The sequence below is a fragment of the Alligator mississippiensis genome, chromosome 8 (genome assembly GCF_030867095.1).
Source record: "Alligator mississippiensis isolate rAllMis1 chromosome 8, rAllMis1, whole genome shotgun sequence".
Lineage (NCBI taxonomy): Eukaryota > Metazoa > Chordata > Crocodylia > Alligatoridae > Alligator > Alligator mississippiensis.
In genome coordinates, this window is record NC_081831.1 from 74969840 (window position 1) to 74997079 (window position 27240).

Below are 27240 nucleotides of genomic sequence, written 5' to 3' on the forward strand. Positions count from 1 at the left end.
CCACATAACGCTTTTTTACTATCAATTCTCCTTTAAAATCTCTTCCTTTACCCTCCTCTGCTACAATCCCCTCTGAGGGTCTTGTCCACTCCCCAAAAACATGACTAATGATATATGGCAGAGGAGAATTCTAGCATTTCCATGACAGCCTCCTACCTCTCCCCTTTGGCAGTTGTCTCTGATTTTGAATTCTTTCCCTCTAACATGCTGCTTGCTATCCCTGGATACTTCTATTCTTTTCTTCTCTGTTATCTTTATCTCTCGCTCTCCCTATGCCTCCAAGCTCTTGCCACAGGTACTCTTGCCTTTGTCACATTAAGAATAGACTACTTCAGTGAGTCAAGCACAACCGACTCACAGGGCAGTACATTGCCCTTTACAGTTATCCCATGATCCACACAACCCAAATGCAGTCCAGGTGTTACACAGAGATCCCCAGAGGTCAGGCTGACATGGTTAGAAATCTAAAACGCAAGAAACTGTAATTTAGCAGAAGAGCACTTTTGTAGCTGCCCTTGCGCATCTGAACCACGACTGGACTCTGATCATTCAGATTTTTAACAGAAATGAGAAAAGATAAAATTATAGGCTCCACAAAAATGTTACACTTGTGCATTTTAATTATTTTGATTAGGGACAGTTAGAATGATTTATTCTAACTGTGTATAATTCTAAAGGCAGTGCAGTAAGCAACAAACAAGGTGGTATTTGCTTTGTATTCAATTGGAGAGTCTCTGGACCGGGGGCTATAATATCCCTCATTTCAATCACATGCGACTGTACGGGGACAGGACAATATATTAGACAATTCTGATATCCTTTGGATACATAACAACAGGACCACATAATCTGAGTCTTTTACCCCTTTATGCTCCAAATTTCCTACCAGTTCACTTCTGCCAGTAGCAGCAAAAGAGGAAATTTTAGAGAAAAGGCAAACCTAGACACCATGATGAAGTTAATTTGGAGATAGTGAAAATGTATTTACAGAAGCTTGAATGCATCTCTGTGGAGTTTGTTTTCAAGCCTTTGTTTATATGAAGCAAAGGTCTCATTCCTAGATGGACTTCTCTAAGTTAGACTTCAGTGGGATATATTCATTATACTTGTACATAGGTGATTATGCAGATTGTGCAAGGATGATTGGGAGTGTGAGATTCCAGTGGAATGGGCAGAAGGTTATTAAACTGTTTTTCATAATATTCACTTTCTTTGGCACTCAATGGTATAATTTTGCAATGACATAATGCAGGGTTTGTGCATCCCATCACACAAGTTAGGAAAGAGTTAATAGGTTGAGGACCCTGCTACGTTACATATATTACACAATTAACTGGTTAATTGCACAATAAATTTAGACCAGCTCCATGTGTAAAGTAAAACTTCCACAAATGCAAAGTAATTTTCACACAATTAACTGGTTAATTGTGCAATAAATTTAGACAAGCCATATGTGTAAAATAATTATCATATGATTAAAGTGACTATCCGATTATAAAAGAGCCAACCAGATATAAAGTTAGTGCTTGAAAATGTGCAAAAACTCTATAGCTTGTTTCTACCCACCTTTAAATCTGAATGCGTAGCAGGGCCCTAATTAACATTGCCCTGTGATAACAGATATGGTGGGCATCAAGTTTCTATAGAGGACCTGAAAAAGGACTAGCGGTTGGGCAAGGAAGAGAATAAACTTGTTGGTGGAAAGGGGAACTTCAATTAGACAATAGCAGCCAATCCCTGTATAAAGATTGGCCTGAGAAAAAAAGTTTGCCCGCTGATGATCAACTCAGGCTTGCTGGTTCCCAGGTGGTTGAGGAGATCAAATTTCCTTATGTTTATGCTGGAGTCTGGGTGTCCTAGAGAGGGTAGGTGGTTTGGTTTTTTTTAATGACCTACTGCTCTGACCACATCATCTCTGCACAGATGGTGTTTGGAGGCTAGAGAGGGCAGCTGAAAGATCAGGAGAGAAACAGAAACATATAATGCACCATACTAGTGGGGCTGCCCAGGACAGCATAGCCAAAGCCAGATTTACAACATGGTGAAGAAAAAGCAGGAGGCATTTAAGTTGAATTTAAAAAGCCCTACAAAGAATTTTTGAAATATTGAACTTCGATCTATTTGTGTTTACTTAAAGTAAAAAGGTGTGAAAAATTATTTTTCATCTTAAAAGCACCACTCTGCCAGTCCTGTCATTGTCTGCTTGGGCCTAATATCAGAATATCAGAAACAATGTTTGGTGCTCAGACTGAATAAGGGGCACAGGAGCTACAAAAATCTGAATTTTGCATACACTTATCATATTTTATAAGCCAGAAAAGCAAACAGATTCCTTAATTCTTCCTCTTTGCAGCTCATTTTTAATGCAAAACATTAAAAAACAAAATGTAGAATTTTTGAAAATACTTAAGTGCCTACTCAGTGCCAGTCTTGATGTACTAATTTGAATGTCTTACGAGCCATGGCAGGAGACAGAGAGGGAACAATTCAGGAGAAAATGTTTTTTAAAAAGTTCTCTACTGTGGTATACTATAGCAGATAGATGTCCAATGCTAAACAAGGTTTATATACAGGTATGTATATATACTTCATATTATTCATATATCTTATTTTTGTCAATGGCACTTCTGGCCTAGCACACCAAGGTGTACTTTTTGTCTCTCTCTGTTATGGGATCTGAGCCTACAGATTGAGGTAAGGGTAGTTATGCACACTGATCTCCTTTTGTTAGGATTAGAGCATGTGCACCCAGGGTTCAAACTATACTTTGACTCTTGGGGGGCTTTGCAAAAAAAAAAAAAATGGATGGGGTCGGGGCTGTGCACACGGGTCCCTGCCAGTGCTGCAGGGCTAGGGCCAGTGCAAGTGGCAACTGGAAGGAGCTGCTTCCACCTGGGCTGCTTAAAAAAACACGAGATGGACCAGGGCAATGTTCCCTCTAAGGAGTAGCGGTCCGTGAGCATGCCACTTCGGTCCCACCTCCCCCTTTCAGCGTGGTGCAGTCCACCGGTAAGTGTCCCAAAGTAAGAGTCTGGGTAGGAGCGGGCAGGGTTCAGCTGCCACGCTTCTCCATGCTGACAGCTGCCCAGAGCAGCGCAGTGGAGTGCTGTGGCCCAGCCATCAATTAACAGAACTGAAGGGAGGCACCAGGGCCATCATGGGACACTTACCGAAGGTAAGCTCCTCACTCCTCACCTGGAGCAGGTAGTGGCTCCTACCTGAGGTGAGGCAAGGATGGGGACAGGGACAGAGATGGGGCTGGAGGTGGGGGCTGGGGCAGACTCCAGGGAACTGCTCCATGGGATCCGCTGGCTCTGGGGAACTGTTCCACTCTCCAGCCCTAACGCCATGTGCCTCCTCGCTTCCCAAGGCAATGCAGGGGAGCGGAGCGGAGGAGTTCCCCGGAGCCCACCCCAGTCACCCATCCCCACCCTGCCCCCGGGTGGATCTTATCTTCAGTAACTGTCCCACACCGCAGCCTAGCTCCTATCTCGGAGGGTGCGTGGCCTTAAAAAGTTTGTGCATGGCAATACTTTTACTTGTGTGTGGCTGCACATATGCACAGCTTAGAGGGAACACTGGACCAGGGGCTGTGTCTGGTGGTGCATGGGGTCTGGGCTGTTGTAGGGAGGTGGGGGGGTTGGGAAGGGGTGCTGATCAGATTGCAGTGGGGGGAGGGGGCTCTCATCTCTTATGGGGGACTTGAGACCCCCCCTCCCCCCCGGCGACAATTCAAACCCTGCCTGCACCAACACTTTTGTTTAGAGCTCTTGTCATTCCTTGATTGCATCTTAGCAAGTCAGCTTGATTAATCAGAGGGCAGGAAAACAGGCCTTATGAAGAAAGGTTGAGAGCCATGGGACTCTTCAGCCGGGAAAAGCACAGGCTCAGTGGGGACCTGGTGGCTGCTTATAAGTATATAAGGGGTGTACATCAGGACCTGGGAGAACGTCTGTTCACCAGAGCACCCCAAGGAAAAACAAGAACCAATGGTCATAAACTCCTCCAAGACCGTTTTAGGCTGGACATAAGAAAAAATGTCTTTACTGTCCAAGCCCCCAAGGCCTGGAATAGACTCCTTCCAGAAGTGGTGCAGGCACTTACTCTGGACTCATTCAAGAATCACTTGGATACTCATCTTGCTGGGATCCTTTGACCCTAGCTGACTTCCTGCCCTTGGGGCAGGGGACTGGACTTGATGATCTTCAAGGTCCCTTCCAGCCTTCACGTCTATGAAATCTATGAAAAACTTCTTTACTGTTTAAGTCCCCAAGGCCTGGAATAGACTGCCTCCAGAGGTGGTGCAAGCACCTACTCTGGACTCTTTTAAGAAATGTTTGGATACTTCTCTTGGTGGGATCCTTTGACCCTAGCTGACTTCCTGCCCCTGGGGCAGGGGCTGGACCTGAAGATCTTCTGAGGTCCCTTCCAGTCCTAATGTCTATGAAATATATGAAAATCCTTATGCCCCAGAGAACACAAAAATCAACAGCACTTTAGGCCCATAAAATAGCAGAAACTACTGCTTAAGAACTACTTCTCATCCTATACCAAAACCCTCAGATGTGGAGAGGGACACCACTTTGTTTTCAAACACCAAAAAAGTGTGCACACAGATTTAATACATGCTTCTGAGAGAGAGAGATGCTCCCTACGTGAGGAATCCATACTCAAGTCTATAGCGAAACAACCATACTAGTACATTTTTCACGTCATGTTTTTCATGTAAACTATGTAAGGGATACACTTGCATGTTTATGCAAGTTAATTCATAGCTGGAAAAATATATAAAACTGATGTAAAAAAAAAAAAAAAAAAGACCAATTCTCAGAATAGAGCCTCTAAAAATTGAATTAAGTAAGAGGGGTTGTTCACAAGTGGGTAACTGAGAAAAGGCTTTCTAGAGATGGAGAACTGTGGTAAGAATATCTGTTCCTCCTTTATCTTAGAACTAACCAAGCAGGACATGATCAAAGTAGTAGAAAGAAATAGAGAATGTAATAGACAAATAAGTCTATAAATGGGGAGATTAACTGCCATCCCTCCTACATTTTATAATAAGCCTTTGATGATAAGGGGCCTTCAGTAGAAATACCCAGCTTTCAAGGTTTAAGACAATGAATTAGATCTAATTTAGAAACATCTGCTCTTCATGTGAAAAATGAAAGCAAGCAAAAAACATGTCCTGCTCTAAAGAGAGTGAAAGGAAAAAGCAGAATGAAATAAGTGCTGTTATAAGTGCACAATTTATTGTAATTTTCTTTAGTTCAAACAGAATAATATGAAGAATGCTGCCAAAACACCGCCTAAAAGTAAAAAAGGAAATTAAACCTCTTATTAAGCATTATGATTAGCTATATTTCAAATAGGTAAAGTATCTTCACTTTTCAATATTCTATTGTATATTAATTAGCAATTCTGTTCATGATTCATATTAAATGTGTAACAGGGTACATAGGCTTGAAAGCAAGAAAAAGCACCATTTATTTGTTTAAATCTTTACACACAACCTGCAACACTACCATGTGAAGAACTGTAAGCAACAGAAAGATAATATCCTTTTTGCATTTAACAATTACTTTGTCTTGCCATGTAAATGGAATTAACATGATATCCACAAAACTGCTAATGGAGATTCCATTAAAATTGAGTGCCTTGTTAACTGTATATTAATATGAGAACTACTTTCTTTGACAGAGATTACAGCTCTTTCAAAACTTAATGCTGACTATCTAACTGAAGAACTAGACTTTATAGAAAAGTTGTCAGAAGATTCCAAGGCAATTTTTGTAAAAGCAGCAGTATTAACTTTGATGCCCTGAAAGAATTCCAACTCAGGTTCCTACAATATGCCTACCTAATTTCTCGGGACATTTTCAATGGGATATGGTATATACTTCTTTTCCTGACCTAAACTGTTTTGCAGGTTCTGGGCACGCTGCTGTTAATAACTATAGCATTTCACCTCTGAAAATACTGTATATTTTAATGGCTGTAAAGTAGCTTGAGATACTGCATATACTCAGAATATTCTCTGACATTATTTAAAGGCACAGTACATTTCAAAACTAGTTCATTATGCAAGGACAGCTGTGCCAGCTGATACTGGGCACTGACAAAAGTGCAGCTCCTCACTAACTCACAAAAAGCGTCGTGAGTTAGAGTGACTCCCCCCAACCCAAAAGTTGTTTGCTGTTGGGTTGAGGGGGTGGGGGATTGAGTTCGACTTTGGAGTCAATCCAGAAGGAGCTGCCTGTCTGCAGCCACTCTCCCCTAGTCCTGCCCCCTCCCCAGCTCTGGTGCTGTCTGCAGGATGGGAGGGGGAAGAAGAGAGAGGAGGGAGCTCCAGGCTGAGATTTACCCAGCCTGAGCAGGAGGAGGAGGTGGGGAGGGCAGAACTCCCTCCCTTCCTGCGGATAGCACTAGGGATGGGGCTAGCCTGTATCAGCCCAGCCCTGATCGCATGCAAAGACAGACAGAGAGGTTAATGAAGACACTCCATTTTGGAGCACCTTCATCTGAACCCTCATTACATGAAGGTTAATTTGTCATGTGATTGGGCACTGTTAAAGCACTCTGCAGCTGTGAACTTCTGTCAGGGCATGGTTGTACAGCGCTTTCAAGAAGCCAGTTGAGTAACAAATGTCACTTCTGTCAGTGCCCACTGAGACCAGTGCTGGACAAACACCAAATAGTTCAGTAGTTTGATTTCTATAAACATCCAAGGGTGTCAATAAATGTGCAAACTAGAATTGACATCACTGGGATAATGGTTTGAGCCTTTTGAGTTTCTTCAAACCTTTCTGAAGCCAAATTCAGGCTAGAAAATATCCAGTCTTTCCAGGCTTCAGTAAAAAATAATGTATAAAAAGTTGTAACAAACTTTTCAACTGCTCTTGTATTTTTTTTGGCATTCTCTTCTTTACTCTCTCTCTCTCATAATCCCTCCTCCCCAGCCAGTAACATAAAATTACATACAAAACAGGTACAGTAACATTTTCAAACCTTAAAAACAAAAGAAACACAATTTGAGTTTGGGGATAAAAATTCAGGTCAGTAAGAATGTCATCCTCACTGTTTTAACCATCCACCATTTAAACATGTGTCACCTGCAACTGCCTGTTGAGCACTATTATTTATTTTTTAATGAATTAACCACTAATACTGAAGATCTAAACAACACTGTAAAATATAAATGCAACGAGGTAAAATATCCTTAATGCAAAGGAGTCATATCATTCAGCTCACTGCATGCTATACACTAGTTAACAAAAAAGAAAAGAAAAGGAAGAGTTACTCCAACAGAACCCAACATGAACATTGTCACCTCTTAGCCACAAGCCCACAGTCTGTGACCTGAAAAACATGAGATAATATATGAGCCTTGCAATGAACCCTTAAAGATAATAAATTAAGTCTTCATTATGCCAAACGGAAAAGTGAGTGGTGTCATTCCGCCTTTAACCTATGGGAATATCAACTCAAGTGTTTCTGCCAATTACAGCTGCAAGTAAGAAACTGCCCAGCATGCACCTCTCAGATCTCTCAACAGGAATGGAGTGCAACCACTCAAGAACAACTTCACCTATCTCCATGTAGGACCATCCTTCTGTTACACTGCAACAGGAATACTAACCAGTGGTACTGGGGACAGCCAACATTCCTTTGACACTGAGATCTTCATCTCAGTCCACCTCCGGGCAAGTAATTTGCACAATGTATACCCTATATGCTGACTAATTAGGGTCAAAGAGGTGCGAGGATTCTACATATCGTCATCCAGCTATAAACACATATCATCGTCCCCCATCTACATTGTAATCCAGAAGCAACTATCCAGTAGGATAGGCAAAGCATTGTGAACATGTGCCCTGCACAACTTTCTTTCCATTTAAGGTCAGCTATCTCATTTCTGCACACATAAGCACACACCAACATGCATACACACAAAGCAAGGGTTCTTTTGTGATATCTTTTGTTAGCCCATATATAGTATTATATATAGAGGGGTGTGTGTATGTGTGTGTGTGTGTGTTAGTCTATAAAGGTGCATAGCTACTCTGCTTCTGAACAATAGCTACAGCCAGAGTCAGGCAAGAACACAGGAAGAGGATGGGAACATAGGGTGAAATAAGCAATGCAGCTGTTGAATTCCCAGTGTGGGAAGAAATGTGGGCTGAAGGATTGAACACTGGCACTACTGCTGGGTAGCTTTGGACAAATCACTTCACCTCTCTGTGCCTCAATTTCCCCATCAATATGATAGGCTTAAAGACATATATACACCTCTTACAGAGGTGTCTGTCAATTAGTTAATATTTATAAATTACTACATATATGCTAAGTAATATTATAAACAGTCAATCTAATCCTGCAGATATGATACTTCAGGAATAATTACCATGATATGATAACAGAACCCAAAGGCACAGGCCCAGAGGCATAGATATGTAATATTAATATAATCCCTCCTTGCCAAGAGTCAGCAAGTGCCTCCCTCTGCGTTCTGTGTTACCCCAAGAAGAACCACAACTCCCAGTTGCAGAAGGCTGGTTTCTTTAATGAACCTGTGCTTTGAGCACAGAATTCCTTCTTTAGAGGGCGTACACTCTTCTGTGATTTGAAAGCATTTGTCAAGGTAGAAAAGAGTGAAGATCAAGAGTGAGTAAATAGTCAAAAGTTTTGCTGATGATGAATAATAACCTTTGAAGTGGTCTACTACAATATTCCTGGAATCTCAAACATGAGCTCTGAAAAGCAGCCAGATTGTGCATTTCTATCCAGTGGCAGTATAAAAGTCAGCTAATGTGATCCTAAGGACCACAGGATATTGTTGTTTATGTACAAGCTTTATCACATGGTTTAGGGAGAGGCTGCCAAATTCCACATGCTCTTTCCTTATTAAAGAGTGTTTTACAAGCACAGGAAGGCACAGCATAAGTGGTCAGTTCTCAAACTTTGTTTCCATGCAAATAAAAATGTCATCCTTGGACAGTATGCTTGAGTGCTAAATAGATACATTAGCTTTTTGCATTTCATGTTATGTGATGACACACACATTTAATGGACATCAAATTATCACTGAATGCAGTATTTGACAATGGGTTCATTCATCCATTATAGTAACCATGAAAAGGATTTTATATTAAAATTATTAAAAATTCAAAGAGGCATCTCCAGGGGTGATTAATTTACATAAAAAATATGATTGTGAGATCCATTTTTCCATGTTTTTTTTCTTCAAAAAGTAATCAAAACACATTTGTGCAATGCTGCTCCACTGGGTGTTCCTTGCAAAACCACAGTGCATAAATTACAGAGAAAGCTTTTATACAGTGAACACAGGACTGTGCACAAATCACGAGGATGTCTCTTTAATCCCTAAAGCAAAGCAGAGTCAAATACATCTTAAAGGTGTTCAAGAATTGTTTCTTTTATTTTTACATTGTTGGAATGCTATCACTGCAGTTTTTATTACTGCTCTGCTCCCAGCAGTATATCTCTGTGAACATTCATGCTTTTATCCTCTCAATCTATGTGAGGCCTCTTTTCATATAAAATAACTATTTCCTAGCCTCCAAAAACAGCGGCATTTGTAACTTGTTTTCAACTGAAGTTATACAAGAACCTCAGAGATATGAAACAGGCTAATGGAAACCAACTGCTCTAAAAGACACGGGCTGAGAGCTTAGGCAGTCATTTGATTAAACAAACAATTGGAGCTGTTATTCAGCTGCAAAAGTTTTCAGCTGGCATCCACTGCAGCACTCTTGTTATTAAACTGACAGCTCAAGTAATACCATGGAGCAATAGAAATTACTTCAGGGATTCAAATGATTATGGTTTCATAGCAACATTAACATTAATTTGTTAAACCTTTAGACACAGAATAAGTAAGCCTTAATGAATCTGGTACATTATTAATTAGGAAAAAGTCAGGGCTTGAACAATTTGACTTGGGTCAATTTTTCCATTCAAAAGTTTAGTATGTGGCTTCCTTAAAAGCTGTACCTTACAGTCAAGCAATGAACAAGATTCCCCCCCACCCAGCCCTTTCCCCTACAAAGACATGGAGTGAACAGGGTACTTGGATAGTGTGTTAGGCTTTATTTTAATGCAACAAACATGTTAATTGTGAAATAATATAAGCAAAGGCACTAAATTCTTTTAAATATCATTAATGCTGGATGTCTGAAACAAAAAGTTTATACCCACATTCCCTTGTGATTATACCCAGATTTTATACAGTACCAGTGCCAGTATGAGTCTAATTGGTGATGGTCTGGGCCACTTAGTAGCAAATGTATGCCTCTCTGATTTGTTTTGAGTTAGAGTACTGCTTTGGCAATCTATAATATATGTCAGAAGAAAAAAAAATACAGTACTTGTCAAAATGGCTCTGATTGTCAAGGCTGATTTGACTGAAATAGTCTGATGTTACTATTTAATACATTCACTGTATATTTTTAGGGGGAAAAAAACCCCATTCCTAAAAAGTCTTTGTTGTTTAACTGCATTTAAATTTGCACACACACAAACTCTGTCACAAGCTGTCATCTCTCCATGCTAGGGTGAGCATGCAAATTGAAAACACTTTTAATTTTGATTATTTCTTTAGTTATTTATTTTACATTTTGAACTTTGTAGGCAATATGGCTGTCATCCAAGAGGGGGAAAATGAATTTATTACAGTGATCCAGGCCTTAAATAGAAATAATTATCTTTGACATTATCAGCTCAAAATGGCCTCTTTATGGTTATTCCATGAAAAGGCTAAGGGGGACTAAAGGGGGACATGATAGCAGTTTTCAAACATTTGAAAGACTGCCATAAAGAAGGAAAAATATGTCTTGCCCTTGCTACAGGAAACAGGACACAAAGAAATGGGCTTAAAATGCAGCAAAGCAGATTTAGATTACATAAAAAGAAAAACTTTCTTACTGTCAAAAGAGTAGGAAACTGCAATAAGTTGCCCTGGGAAGTTATGGAGTCTCCTTCACTGGAGGTTTTCCAGATAAGGCTGGATGGGGGCATCTGTCTGGGGTTATACAGGACTAGCTCCTGTGTTTGTGCAGGGGGTTAGTCTAGATGACCCTAGAGATTTAATTCTATAACTTGTCTCATCTGTACAGGAAGTAGTCACGGACTGTGTTCCAGGTCTATCCTAATTAAATGCCCCAGTAATATCTTTTTCAAAAGGCAGGAAATCTATATTGTATTTAGGGAAATGGCTGAAAAACTGTACCAGTTGCCCCAAGCTTAATTAGACAAACTGCTTTAGAGTAATTGGGCATGGGGGGTGTGGAGTTTAGCTCTTGGCAGAATCATAGAAAGTTAGGGCTGAAAGGGACCTCAAGAGGCCATCTAGTCCAACCCCCTGCTCCAAGCGTGACCACCCCAACTAGATCATCCCAGCCAAGGCTTTTTCTAGCTGGGTTTTGAAAACATCCAAGGATGGAGCTTCCACCACCTCTCTGGATAACCTGTTCCAGTGTCTCCCTCCTAGTGAGAAAATCCTTCCTAACATCTAATCTAAACTTCCCTTGCTGCAACTTGAGATGATTGCTCCTTGTTCTGTCAGAGCTCAAAAGACTTTACAAAAGCTAAAATAAAGTCTTGTTGCTGTGGCTGGATGATTCATGGAATTATTTTCCTGCAGACATGATATGATATTCAGCTCTTCAGATAGCAAACATTGGATATATGCATTCAGAAACAGGTGCACTTATCAGGATTAACGTGCACTGGTACAAGAGCTTTGGAACAATGCAGAGTCCACATCTTGGAATATATAAATATGTGAAATAAGGTAATATTTTGGCATCATGGTGGGGTTTTGGGTTTTTTTTAAATAATGTAGATTTTATACACCTACAAATTCAGGGAGATCCAGAAGCCTGTAAATTGCAGCAATGATATGAAGGTGCACTCATCTTCCAGGATCTTTACAAGAGACCAACTGGCGGCTTCGGCAATGGTGTCTCAAGGCAGGCTTCGACTTCCTGGACAATGACCCGCACATCACGATGAGGGACATGCTCAGTTGGGATTGGCTTCACCTCTCCCCCAAAGGTAAGCGTGTGTTCTCTTCTAGGTTGGCGGATCTCCTCCGGCAGGCTTTAAACTAGGCTTGTCAAGGGGAGGGGAAGATGAGGGCGGGGGGAGCTGTGGACCACCAAACCATGTGGCACCCACAAGGACAACCCAGCCTGAAGAAGGAGAACATCGGGAACCTGCAATCCATGGGGCGGCCAGCAATACAGCACAGGTAAGCAATAAGCAGGTAAACAAATAGGGGCCCTTTGGGAATCGGAGCTGGGGGGCAAAAAAAGCACCAGTCACAGGGCTCAAGTGCCTATATAATAATGCTAGGAGCATGGGGAACAAGCAGGATGAACTAGCACTCCTGCTTGCAGAAAACACCTACGACTTAGTAGGGCTATCTGAAACCTGGTGGGATTCTTCCCACAACTGGGCAGTACATATTGAAGGTTATAGGCTGTACAGAAAGGACAGGGTGGGGAAGAAAGGGGGAGGGGTTGCGCTCTATGTCAATGAGCAATATACTTCGACCCTCATCAAGACAGAATCGAAGGAGGAGAAAGTAGAAGGATTGTGGGTTAAGTTACATGGGGGGCAAGGAGAAAGGGATTTGGTGGTAGGGCTCTGCTACAGAACCCCACACCAAGGGGAAGAACTAGATTTGGAGCTCCTGAGGCAGCTCTCAGAGACCATAAAAACTAAGGAGGCGGTAGTCATGGGGGGCCTAAACTACCCAGACATCTGCTGGGAGATGCAGACAGCAAAGTCCCACCGTTCATGCGCGTTCCTATCCTGCGTACAGGACCTCCACCTGACACAGGAGGTACACGGTCCCACTAGGGGAAATGCCTTACTGGACCTGGTATTGGCAACAGGGGATGATATGGTAGGGGACCTACAGATTGGTAGTCACCTGGGGGACAGTGATCACCAAATAATAGAATTCATCATAAGATGTCAAGTGGGTAAGGTAACTAGTAGGGTGAAAGTGCTAGACTTTAGGAAAGCTGATTTCAATGAACTCAGGCGATTAGTCAAGGACGCACTGCAGAGTAGGAGTTTTGAAGAGATGGGAGCCCAAGAAGGGTGGCTGTACCTTAAGGAAATGATCCTTCGGGCACAGAGGGAGACAATCCCGATGCGAGGAAAAAGAGGGAAAGGGGCCAGGAGGCTTCCTTGGCTGACCAGAGAAATCCAGGGCAGCCTGCAGACTAAAAGGGGAGCATATAAAAAGTGGAAACAGGGAGGGATTACCAAAGAGGAGTCTACCTCCTCTGCTCGCGCTTGTAGGGAGGCAGTGAGACAGGCCAAAGCTACCATGGAGCTGAGGATAGCATCCCAAGTAAAGGATAACAAAAAATTGTTTTTTAGATATATAGGGAGTAAAAGGAAGGCCCAGGGTGGAATAGGACCCCTACTAAATGGGCAGAAGCAATTGGTGATGGACGGGGGGGACAAGGCTGAACTCCTCAACAAGTTCTTTGCCTCAGTGTTCCTAAGTGAGGGGCAGGACAAGGCTCTCACTGGGATTGTAGAGAGGCAGCAGCAAGGCGCCAGACTTCCATGCACAGACCCTGAGATGGTGCAGAGTCACTTGGAGGAACTGGATGCCTTTAAGTCGGCAGGCCCGGATGAGCTCCATCCGAGGGTACTGAAGGCACTGGCTGACGTCATTGCGCAGCCACTGGCGGGAATATTTGAACACTCATGGCGCACAGGCCAGGTCCCAAAGGACTGGAAAAAGGCCAATGTGGTCCCCATTTTCAAGAAGGGAGGAAGGAGGACCCAGGCAACTATAGGCCAGTCAGTCTAACCTCCATCCTAGGCAAAGTCTTCAAAAAAATTATCGAGGCTCACATTTGCGAGAGCCCGGCAGGACAAATTATGCTGAGGGGAAACCAGCACAGGTTAATAGCATCATGCCTGACTAATCTAGTCTCTTTTTATGACCAGGTTACAAAACGCCTGGATGCAGGAGTAGGGGTTGATGTCGTATACTTAGACTTCAGGAAGGCCTTTGAAACGGTATCCCACACCCTACTGGTGAACAAGTTAAGAGGCTGTGACTTGGCCAATTGGCTAGAGGGTCACACCCAGAGAGTCATAGTGGATGGGTCAGTATCGACCTGGAAGGGTGTGGGCATTGGGGTCCCGCAGGGCTCGGTCCTTGGACCGATATTCTTCAATATCTTCATCAGCGACTTGGATGAGGGAGTGAAGTGTACTCTGTCCAAGTTTGCAGATGACACAAAACTGTGGGGAGAAGTGGACACGCCGGAGGGCAGGGAACAACTACAAGCAGACCTGGACAGGTTGGACATATGGCGGAAAACGACAGAATGCCATTCAACAAGGAGAAATGCAAAGTGCTGCACCGAGGGAGGAAAAATGTCCAGCATTTGGCACTTTGGCACTTTATCGTGTATCAGCAGATGCGTGACGAACAGATCCAAGGAGGTGATACTTCCCCTCTATCGGGCGCTGGTCAGACCGCAGGTGGAATACTGTGTGCAGTTTTGGGCGCCACACTTCAAGAGGGATGTGGATAACCTGGAGCAGGTCCAGAGAAGGGCCACTCGTATGGTTAAGGGCTTGCAGTCCAAGCCCTATGAGGAGAGACTGGGGCACCTGGACCTCTTCAGCCTCTGCAAGAGAAGGTTGAGAGGCGACCTTGTGGCTGCCTATAACTTCATCACTGGGGCACAGAAGGGAATTGGTGAGGTTTTATTCACCAAGGCGCCCCCGTGGGTTACAAGAAATAATGGCCACAAGCTAGCAGAGAGCAGAATTAGACTGGACATTAGGAAGAACTTCTTCACAGTTAGAGTGGCCAAAGTCTGGAACGGGCTCCCAAGGGAGGTGGTGCTCTCCCCTACCCTGGGGGTCTTCAAGAGGAGGTTAGATAAGCATCTAGCTGGGGTCATCTAGACCCAGCACTCTTTCCTGCCTATGCAGGGGGTCGGACTCGATGATCTATTGAGATCCCTTGCGACCCTAGCATCTATGAATAAGCTGATGTTTACAGTTACAAAGAGTAAGCATCCTTTGGCATCTTAATGAAATCTTAATTATGTTTTAATGCATATATGCACAACTTGCTCTAAAGCATTAACGAGATCTGGCTGAAAAGAAAACAAGGTAAAAAAAATCAAGGGGAAAGAAGGATGAATTAAGGCTTCTATTGTGACAAACTTACAAATAGGGCTAAATCCCAAGCTGAGGGGCTCTTTTTGATGCTGTTCACCAATTGACCGCTGTAATATATGGGGAAAGATTAACCCTTACCTCCAATGCCTGTTCAACCCTAAATAACTTGCCTACCTCCTCAGAACTGCCATAGTAAAAAGGTGAAGAGGGTGTCTTCTCATCTGCCTGTGAACCCTGAACTGGGCTCTGCTTCTCCAGTCCTTGCACCTCACATCAGCAAGATAAGTACCAGGGAGCCCAGTTAGGTCTCCCTACCAAAACAGCATTAGTGTGGACTCACGAAAGGAGTGGAGTTTCATGGCTGAATGGGCTGCCTGGAAATCTCCTGGCAACCAACCCAAAGCTTAATGCACCCACAAAGATTCTGCCATGTCAGCAGCTCTGCCTCTGAAGAGGATGGTTAATATTGGGGCCGAAGAATCCAAGTAGTGCAAGGTGCTAAATGCCCATTCAATGCAAACTATTAAAGCTAAACAGTGAGTACACACAGCTAAATAATCAATGAAGAACAAATGGTTTCTTGAAATATATACTTGATACTTTCCTGCAAAAAGGTTATTGTCCTTTTCCTCCAAAATCATATTTACATTTTAGGTGTTTTTATTTTATTTGTTCATAGCCAGTCATGCTATTATGCAGCAAAACCAGGTTCCACGGGGATTTTTTTAAATAAAGATATGCAATGCATATCCCAGCTTCCAAGGAAAATTCCACAATAAAACTGTGGAAACACCCATATAACTCCTTTTTCCTCTGTAAACAGAGCCCTATGATTAAAGTCTAAGCTCCCGTGGTTTTGATGCATACAAGTATGCATTACGCATACTGTCTCAGCAGGCCCTCATTATGCAGTCACAGCATAGAAAAAAATAAATGCCTCAGTGAACAAGGACGAAGGGAGAGATTTTTTACTAGTTCTGTGGAAGGGCATTAACAATTTAGAGAAAAGAGGCATTTGGATTATTGCATTTTTTTTATTCACGGTTTGGGAATATTTACTGAGAGATTAAAATAGGAATTTTGGTGAAAAATGACTCTGGAAGTTTTAAACTTCATGAATTGCTGGTCAGTGAAACGGTAACTACACAGGTGTATTAAAATAACTAGGTAATGTAAAACCCGAGTAAATTATTAATTTAAGTTAAGCAAGAAATAATAACCTGTTCTTTAATATTTCGGGGGTAAAATGATAAATGTTCAATTACTCTAGACAGACAGTCAGTAAGTCAGAGTTAATACAGGAGACATGGTCTGGTGCTCTGCAATACATTTTACTATGTGGTGATATAAATTAACCAAGTACTTTCAACAACTGGAAAACAAACAGATGTTACTTTAATGTGACCATTATTTTTTAAAGAAATATATAATACTTATGTCCTGTTCTCCCTCATTTTCCAAAGCACACAACAGACATTTTAGTAATCATGACCCTGCTCCAATTCTGTAGGACACTAATGTCCAGTGTTGCTGGATTCTGCCTTGAAAAGTAATTTTGTCTTTTTTTACCTTCATGTTATACCTACATCTGGAAACTTTTTCACTGTATGCTGGTAAGTAGTAAAGTACCAAAGACAGCTACAACCTGAAAATCCTTACTGAGAAAGAGAAGGGCTGAAGTGTATTGCAATTTAACCCATTTACCCCAGCCTAACAAAACAGAAAGCGCTGAGTAATTCTTTTTCATGTGACGGCTGGATCTTATTGCCTACGATCGGGTGTTTAAAGCTGATGTCAAACAGATTTCTTCTTCCAAGAAGGGTTTCAAGATTTCCAAAAAAGGTCCTAGTTTCATCAGAAAGAATCCTGAAAAGTCCCTCGAGAGATTTTTATGGAAAGGACCATCTATCCCTAATTTTCCGGGACAGTCCCAGATTTCAGGCTGGCCAGCATGTCCAAGGAGAGTTCCACTAGCCAGAATCAGAACATGTATAAATGACTTCCAGTTCCAGAAGTCTGCGAAACCTCTGGGACACTGACCCCAGATTTTTCTCCCCCAAAAGTAGTAGCTTTCATGTTCTTACGCCCCAGAATACTAAACAGCCCAATGGTTTGGACTGGGGTCTCAAACTCATCTGGCTCCATGGGTCAGATGAGTAGCAAAGGGTCAGTCTATGGGCTGGACCAGGCCCACTGACCCCCTGCCTGCATGCCTGATCCAGTGCATGCAGCACCTGCCCAAGCTGGTCTGGGACCCAACTCCAGCGGTGAGTGCTGCAGGTGGTGCAGCCTGGGACCTGGCCCCCCAGTGAACACTACAGGACTGGTCCAGTGCAGCATGTGGGTCAATGGGGCAGCACTGGTGCCCGGACTGTGGAGTTCTAAGGGCTGGAGCCAGCTCACAAACAGTATGTTTGACACCCCTGATTTGGACAGTCACCTGGATAAAGGGGGAACAAAGTTTAAGATGCTGCTCCGAAGATTATTTTATATTATTTACACAGTGGAATGGCCCCAATAGGAGAGAGATAGCTCCAGAACAGCCGAATACCCTATTAATCCAGGCATTCCCCTGAGACATAAAAAACTGGTCTAACACAGGCAGACACTGATCTCCCACATCCAGGTAAATAACCACCAGGCAATCAGCTATTTTGGAGTGGGTCATGGTTTCACTCTTATTTTAATCAGAAACTCCCTTCTTGTCAAACCTGGGACAGACTTTCCCGAAGAAAATTTCACTTTGTGATAAACTGGCATTTTCTGATAAATAAATATGAGTGGGTGTTGTAAATTTATACCTGAAGATATTATTCCTAAGGATGCTAATATAGATTACATATTTAAACTAATGAAGCATGTAATGCATGTCAAAAAGGCAATGCATAGAAAACAAAATTTGGGCTGTTTAAATGTTATTTAAAGCAATTTTTACATTAATGTTTAAATTAGATTCTGAACATTTTGAAGGTTAAATAACAACGAACTTTTGAGAACATAATTATGCATCTCAATGTGAAGAACAATATAAATAGCATGCTGGTTGGGTGGCATTTCTTTGTTCCCAGAGGCAAGCCAAACAGAGTAGAAACAACAATGCCTCTAAAGGTAAAGGTGAGGGGCAGGCACCTTGATGTTAAAAACTGCAACTCATTCTATAGTCTACACCTGAGAGAAAGACATATATTTATCAGAAGAGAATTTTTATAGTGCATTTCACTCTCCTAATAAACTTTATGACAAATACTGTGGGTGCAGGAACTGTATAAGCAAAACAAGCATTTAAGAACACACAGTTTTGGGTATTCCACTTGTGTTTCTGGAAGAGCAAATGTTTTATGGGACATCAGAAATAGTCTCTTTATGAATATTCCTGCGACTTTCCACGTTCACCACAACAGCCACTAGACACAGATAGAAGGGAGCTCATAAATAATCAGATCAAAACAATGGCAACTGGTACTGCACCGTACCAACATCGTCACTTGGTATTGGCCAAATCCTGATCTAGAACTCATATCCACAAGTTTCTGAAAGAGATGGGTAGTGCTACATCCTGAGCCATAATGCCACTTAGCTCCCTTCTCCTCGCTTTACTTGGATAAACTCTGCATCACAACTGGAACCCTGGTGGACCCCAAATGTTACTCCTCTTTAACCATGCTACCCTGGGATGCAAACACCCTTCTCTGATCAAGAAGATTTGGAGGAGACCCTCTTCAAAAACAGTCCTTAATATCACTGACATCTACTCTTTCTATGCAGTATGTCTCTGCTACAAGAATTGGTTTAATGATACATTTTTTCCTAATAGCTCTCAAGTAAGTAAATGCTTGAGAGAAATGGCTAATTTGGTGATGTTTTAATCATACTGAATCTCTGCTGCCCAATACCCTGTATCTGTATTCTTCCCAACTCCTGTTAACATTGACAGAAAGAAGGGATAAATGGAAGTGGCACATCAAGCTGAACTTCTCAATTACGCCTGCCTTGTTCTAACATATGTATATGTTCTGACATATTATACATATATACGTGTGTGTGTGTGATTATAATTCATATATTATTTTATACAGGGTAATAATAGAGACATTTTTATGAATAAGAAGAGCATCCATGGATTTATTATATGTGGTAAACTTAAAAATATGAAGGCTTAGTTAAAATGGCTTAGGATAAGGAAAAAAGATAACCCTTTTCTTTTCAGCCAACCGCTCTTTTAAATCACCTAGAATACAGGCTATCGTGATGAACCAGATTACATTAATCAATTACATAATCTAGTACAGTGATTCTCAACCAGGGTGTTGCAGTCCCCTGGAGTGCCTTGAGATCTCTTCAAGGGTGCCACATGGTTCTACACACTTAGGGGTGCAAGCAAAATTCATAAAATAAATTCAGAGATTTCAAATAAAAATCCATAGCATTAAAAACATTCTGCCTTGTTATGATCCACTTTCTTTGAAACAGAAAAATTGCTCCATTTTTTTTCCATAGTAAAAAACTGAGTGAAACAAGAGCTGGCATTTTTTGAGTGCCTTGAATCTAATGAGGAATGCCTTGAGTCTAGAAAGGTTGAGAAGCACTTATCTAGCATAATGCAGTTTTTGCATTTTACTCAAGACATACACATTTTATCCGATATGTATGAAACACATGTATGGCAATAGTTCTTCATACACTGGCTTTGAGATCTATCTTTCAAAAACTGCCCAGCCCAAAATATATGCTAAATACAACTGGAAAGAATCCTGGAATCTCCTTTTTCCAATGGGGTGAAGCGCCTGTATTTAGCCCACAGGTAGTAATGACTTGATAACTTACATTATTAGTGTCACAACCTAAAGTTGTGATTTTTTGTTTGTGTCCGCTTCGGCACTGCTAAATTATTTTCCTGCTAAATTGCAGCTTCTTTGCACGGTGGAGTTTTCTGCTGCAGAAGAGAACCCCAGTGCAACGAAGAATTTCCCGCCAATTTGAAGCTTTCTTTGCACGGTGCATTTCTTTTTGCATCTAAGAAATGCTCGGTGCAAGGAGTTCCCGCCATTTGTATGAGAATTCGTGCCACATTATTGGCTAGTTCTAACATATGCACATGTGGCGGCTAGCGATTGGCTTGCTAGCCGTATAAAGAGCTTGGGTGGTTTCCGCCCAAGTCGGAGTGAGAGAGAGAAAGAAAACCTTCGCCTCGCGTGAAGATCTCTAAGCGCTGCGGATCCTTACGGACCCAACGCATTTCATAAAAGGCAACAGAGGCCTGAACAGCCTCTAGCCTCTCCCCGTCGCCGATAGATTCCTAGACGTATCCCTTCCTGCACGAGAAACTACCGAACCCACGGAGCTTCAACAACTCCGTGGGAAAGAACGAACTTGTCGTAGTCCTCTAATGAGGATTTAAGAGGACCTGTGCCTGGAAACTGTCCAGCCTACACCACGACCATCTTTGGTGTAAGTAAACAATCTTTAAATCAACCACTACTCGTCCGTGACTAATTCTAGCTCGCCCCCGGTCTTCTCTGACCCCGCGTGCCCGGGCTGCTGGCCACGGCCCGCGTGCACAAAAGGGCCCGGATCGCTCCTGGCCCGCACAATTAGCATAAGGAAAGCTATTTTAAGAAAATTTCAAGAATTTTCTAACGCACATGAGAGAGAATTTTCCTTTTTAAGATATGCAAGTTTAATTCATGGTACTAACGCAACCTGTCTCTTCGAAGCTAAGTACAGACAGTCAAAAAGCCCAAGGCTGAATTGATTCACTCTTTGCAGGTTAGTCTAACCTGAAAAGGTTGAACCAGTAAGACCAATATGCAAATGAACAGACATTCACTTGTGATTCAGGAAATGCAGCCACATGCCTGCAGTGGCTCAAGCCAGAAGCTGAGGAGCACTAAAGCACAGCTGTCTGGCACATAGCCAGCATGGGCTCTGTGTTCACTTCCTCTTCCTGCTGCCCCTGAGGTCTCTGGGATTTGCAGTTCACAATCACAACAGCAGGACTCTGCAGGTTTGCTCATCACTTCCTCTTCCTGTTTCCAAGTGCCTCTGGGATTGTAGTCCACAGTTGCAGCCAGCAGTAAGCAAGCCAGCAGGGCAGGACAGCTCTGTACTCAGGTGAAGGGAAGTTTAACCCTTTTCCCTGCCTCAGACCCCAGCTGGGTTTTGCCTGGGCAGGGGGAGCAGTGAGCCAGGCCTCACTGCCCCCACTAGGGAGCAGAGGGGTAGGGTCAGACCTGCTCTCTGGAGCAGATAGCACAGCCCAGCCCAGAGCTGAAAAGCATGCTGGGATGCTGGGGGACTCTGATTTAACTTAAACCAGGAAGGGGTCTGGGACGTAAGTTTCATAAACCGGTTTGACCTAAATCAGATAAGTCTGATACTACTTTCAACCAAGTTTATCTTAAACTAGTTTCAATTTTGAAACTGGTTTATATGCACTGAACTTCTGTTCTGTTACAGATTTAAACCAGTTTCTGATCACTTAAACCAATTTATATGTAACTTCTGTCCCTAGCACAAATGAGGGTTATGAAATATATTATTGATACTGTCTCTAAAATATTTTGTAAGCATCTTGAAGGAAGTTTTCTTAAAAGCACTGTACATATAGAAAACACAGTATTGTGGTGCAATAAGAAGGCTTAATTGATATTCCTTTGGGATGATGTCCACAATTCATGTCCCAAATTCTCCGATTCAGGTCAAGCAAGAGTCATCGCATAAGTGTGTGACTACAGATGTGCTTAGACTGCTGAACTTCCTTAGGTTATTCTCTCCAAGATACATATACCACAGACAGACTTTTGGAAAAAAGAGAAAACTATTTGGTATCTAGAAAACAGGTACTGAAACAAATCTGGTTCTCCATGCTTGTTGGTAAATAAATGTTGGGAAACATTGCTTATTTTTAAAGACATAACTTATTCCAAGAGCTAATGGCCTTCACCCTCCCAGCTGCACTCCTTACTTTGGTAATATTTTAAAGGGATTTTTTTCAAATAAATGCAACTATGAAATGCGAATATGTCTCTACCAGCTATCATCTTGTTCATTAATGCAGGAATGTCTACAGGAGCTAATGGCTAAATAACCATCAAATTTTCTCAGTTTTCTGATACTGGCAACTTGAATAATGGTATGAAAATGCATGAATGGCATAATGTTATATGTAGAGACTATCTAAATCACAGTGGAAGTTTGCCGCATAGTGGCGCCTTTAATCTTGCTCTTTTTGCTGCGCATCCCTCCTCCAGCGCTGAGTGGCCGAGAGGCAAAATGCACAGCATTAATTTCCTCTCAGTCACTCAGCAGCAAGTGGGGCACATGGCAAAAAGAGCAAGATTCAGGGCACTGCTGTGTTGTGAACTTCAGCCATGATTTAGGTAGGTCCCTAGTTATCTGCTACAACAAGGATAAAACTCAAAGGTGAAAATTGATATGCCTGCTGTTTTTCTGTTTAAACTGATGCCACAAAAGCACATAAACTCTACTGATGACAAGTGCTATAAGACCCAAGTGTTATTCTGACTGTACCACGTGGCTGTCAAGTGGACATAGGGACTTAGGTCCTGACTAGCAAAGCATTAAAGCACTCTGTCTTAATCAGAGTAGTACTCCCATTTATCTGCAAAGAGATTATTCATATACTTAAATGTTTAGTAAAAGTCTTGGTAGATCAAGGCCTTGGCTGCAGATTTTGGGAACACTTGGGCCAGGTGTCTCTAATAACATCAGAAAAATATTTTCAAATTTCTAAAAGGATATTTTGTATTCGATTTTTTTTTGTAAGTCTCACACTCTTTTTGTATCCAGACACACAGAGACACACCCAGGGTCCTTCCACTTCTGTTGCCAGGAACTTGGATGCTAGTCAACCTTGCTCAGAAACATTGTCGGTTCCACATTCCAACAATGCCACACGTAGGAGAGGCAAGTAAGAACAAAGGAGGAAGTGATTTTAAAACATCATAAAGGCACATTTGAGCCTGTGCCTTTAATTAACTTCTTTGGGCAAACAGACAGAAAACAGGCAGCAGTGCAGCAGAGCACCAAGATGTGCAAAGGTATAAACCACTTTGACAATAGTGTGCTTTTGGGTAAAAAGAAACCCACACAAAGCAAAAACTGCAGCAATAACAGCAAACCAATGTACACATTCAAATTATTCATAAAGTGTGCTTCTCATGGAGTCACGTGCATACCCACTGTCCTCGACCACCCGTACCACAACACTGTCATGGTCAACTACAAGGGACTCACAATAATACATACATACATACATACATACATACATATATTTAAAAATCTGCCTAATATTAGACCCAATGCTCTTACAGCTTGCTCATTAAAATTTCTGGCATGAGTCAGTCAAGGTGAATTTGGCCCATTATCTGCACACCTATATAGCACCTACAGGAAACAGAGCAGGAAGGCAATCTAATATTTAACTTGAATATTCTAACTCAAGTCTATCCTAGAAAAGTCATTTTAAAGCTATCTATAAACACTGTCAAATAAGAAGATAATAAAATTATTACTGTGTTGCAAGGTGATTAAATTTACATAATGACTGTGGTTTGATTAAATGCCAGAAGGGGAAAACCCTTTTAAAATACAAAATACTCTTTAGTCTTGCTGCACACTTCACCAGTTTTATACTCAATGCTGAGAGCTGGGTTTATCCTAGCAAAAATTACTTATTCTTCCTGAAACAGTACAGGTAAGGACCAAAGACGTCTCATAGTTGTCTCATAATGTTGATTTTCAGAATGAGTACAACAAAACATTTAAACAGAAGCAGCAGCCTTATGAATCCAGCTTGAGGTTTGCTTGCTTGCTTTATTCTCATTTGTTTCTTCAGACAGCATGCTAATTCTAGAAATTGCTAAGACCTGGTCCAGGGCACCTTTCTTAAGACCATGTCTAGTTTTCTGCTAAGCAGAGTTCTCAGAAAGTTTCAGTTCAAAAACTACAGAAGGTTTCCACAGCCCCCAGGTTGCTGGCAGTTAGAGGAAACAAAAGAAAACCTTGAGAGAACAGCAACCCCTGCATGAATATGCTGAATATACAAAATTGTGAAATCAGAACAACCGTATGTTGGAGGTTAAAGTACAGAACCGATATTCATCCAAGGACAGATTTAGCTGTATATTAACATATAATCCTGTTTCGTGTGGTAGACTGTACACATGTACTATACTGCCAACAAATTAAGTTAATTTCTTCCTCAGCTTATTTTTATTCACTATTTTCATTACAAAATAAACCATTAGAAGTTGTACTTTCTAGTAAATATGTGCACATTTTATTGCTGAAATAACACAAATAAATCAGCTCTTTTCAGTCATATTAAGCATTTGAAATACATTTTGTATAATTAAACTTCTTGTCATTTATAATTAAATACTTCATACAGGGAGTACAAAAACTCTTTCAAACAAGTTAACTGCTTAAAAATATTCATAAAATCCATTCTTACCACTTTGAAATGAAACTGGAAGAGAAAGGAGCGCAACATCAGCATATTATTCATTGAGTCTAGGCTGCTTTATTCACTGTGAAAGTAGTAATTTCCCTGCCATGTTTGAAGAACAGCTCTTCATTATATGTACTCCCATCAATACATAGCCTACATACCATGCAGTGCCTTGGACAGATTCCCATCAAAACATAAACTCTGTTAATGCTCTACAGGTTTTTCAAGGTAACATCACATCTAGTCCTCTCCTTGAGACGTCCTACTGTTCAGTTTCATATGTTAAACAATTAACTGTGGGTCATTTACAAAGATCAAAGGTAGCCATGTCATGCCAAAAACCAATATATTATACATTAAGTGAAACCTGGAATCATTCAGGCACAAATGCATTATTAGCAAGCTATAAGTCGTTAACTGCTATACTATGCTATATAACTAAGACGACCTGAAATAGATTTTAAGCATTTCTCCACCTATCCAAACATCTTGTAAGGCAATCATGCTGTACATGTGCAGCAAAACCCATATAAGGGATCTCTGTAAAAACCTTGGGGCTACAATAGAATATTTAACAGGTGTGCAGAAGCTACCAGTTAGCAAGCCTGTATTTTTCAACATAAAGTATATTCAGTAGGAGAAACGGTCACAGCTTAATGTCTCAAAGGCTCATATGGAAAAATATAAGGCAGAACAATAAAGAAGAAACACCAGAGCTCTGTAAGACTCTGAGGGTATGTTTCAGAAATTTTACTAACAGTTTTGTTTTTACTAGTCTTTCTAACAACACTCTGCAATCCTGCAACTGAGCTTTCCACCATGTTCTTTCAACGCTCCTGAGCTGAAGTTTGTTCTGACCAAAGTGAATGGATCCTTACTCACTCCCATGTTAAACTATATTAATGATGAAAAGAGCCAATGGCTAAATAATCCAAAAAGGAGTCATAAAGCTGTGCAGTAAATTCCATTAACATAGAAGACAGAAGAAACACTCCTATACACTGCTTAAATTTCTGGATGAGACAAGATTTGGATAAGAGAGATGGGACTAAAATAGAGTATGTGGCTGTTAAAATATAGAAATAGTAAATGCAAAGTATTGAACATAAAATGCATAACTAAATTAACATCTGTGTAGGGATGCCTCAGTGATGTGAGGACCAATCCAGTAGCTACAGAAAGGAAGAACTAGAGAAATACTGGCTAGGCAACAACACACATCTAGCCAACAACACTGAAACACATACATGTACAATGGCCACAAACACTAACATACATGTACAATGGCCACAAAAAAATGCCATCTGGGAGTTTACAGCACCACAGAATCACAGCAATAGGTGAAAGACAAATACTGTAATTCTCCTCCATTCACAAACAGCCACGTTTTTTAACAACTTCAAGGAGTGAATCTCAAGAAATGCAGCAAGTAAAATAATATGAGGAAAGTGTATTAGTCTAGATTAGAAAATGAGGAGAAACCATGGTCATACCTATAGCCTACAAAACATGAAAGTCCTGTATACAGAGGGCAGCAACGAGGTGTTCTCTCAACTGGAAAAAGAATAAGGATGAAATTATGTTATGGTAGGGAAAATTTCTTACCTGTTGGAAGAAAAATGATAATTACAAAACACCCAGGCACACACATTTTTGGCACTATATCAATAATATACTTTGGGATAAAAGTAATAATAAAGGATTACAAAGGTACTTGTTAGGAGTCGCATGCATGGGAGATGTTTTAGGCTAACCAAGGTGGCTTGGGAGTGATTCATGAGGCTGCTTATGATTCATGTTAGGAGTATACTTAGCCATTGTCCAAGCAGAGTTAAAAAGTGCTCTATCCAAATGGGCTGGTGGTCCTTAAATATAAGATATGGCAAATAATAAGTTGCCCTACAATTTTATTCATCCCTGGATCTTTCTGGTCAATTAATAGAAAATGCATGTAGTATAAAAATGCAAAATAAGTCTGGGAATAATAACCCAAAATATGGAACCATTATTAAAGGGAATTCTGAAAAGAGAAGGGATTTAGAGGTTATAAAAAATCCTTGAAATCATTAGCCTATCATATGGCTGCATTACAAAAAGTTAACAGGATACTCAGATACACCAACAGAGAGTGAGAACACAAATCAGAAGGAATGATTATTTCACTTCAGAGGGAACTGACTGACTAATATTCTCTAGTGTCCCGGATCACGTATTAATTCTTGGACGCTTGGTGAGAATGGCAGCATAAGACAGGTGTATATTTGACACAATTCCATGGTCTAATATTAAGAAAAGGGTGAGGACTTTATCTTGTCTCCAGCAAAAAAGGTATATCTTTAAAGAACAACTAATAGATGTGCTCCAGATTGCCAAAGGGATTCTTAAAGTTAATACCAACATCTCCAAATAAGGACACCTAAAATTAAAATCTCAAATCCTTACTTCTTTCTGTTAATTTGACCACAGAAGTTCTACTTCCTTTTCTGAACAATCAAATTCACGTGCCTCAATCCTGGCCAACAGAATAGGAAGTAGTTTTATATTCCTTTTCCTCATTCTGTATAGTCTACTAGAAACAG

At 41.3% G+C, this 27240-nt stretch overlaps 1 protein-coding gene across 1 annotated transcript in view; it reads right to left on the reverse strand.

The window, feature by feature from the left end:
* Positions 1 to 24765, reverse strand: part of MAMLD1 (mastermind like domain containing 1) — a 306332-nt gene extending 281567 nt beyond the window's left edge. The window contains exon 1 of the mRNA XM_019492771.2: positions 24665 to 24765. Within this exon, the coding sequence (XP_019348316.2) occupies positions 24665 to 24718 (54 nt within the window). The 5' untranslated portion in view covers positions 24719 to 24765. The remainder of the gene's footprint in view (positions 1 to 24664) is intronic.
* Positions 24766 to 27240: the final 2475 nt, after the last annotated feature.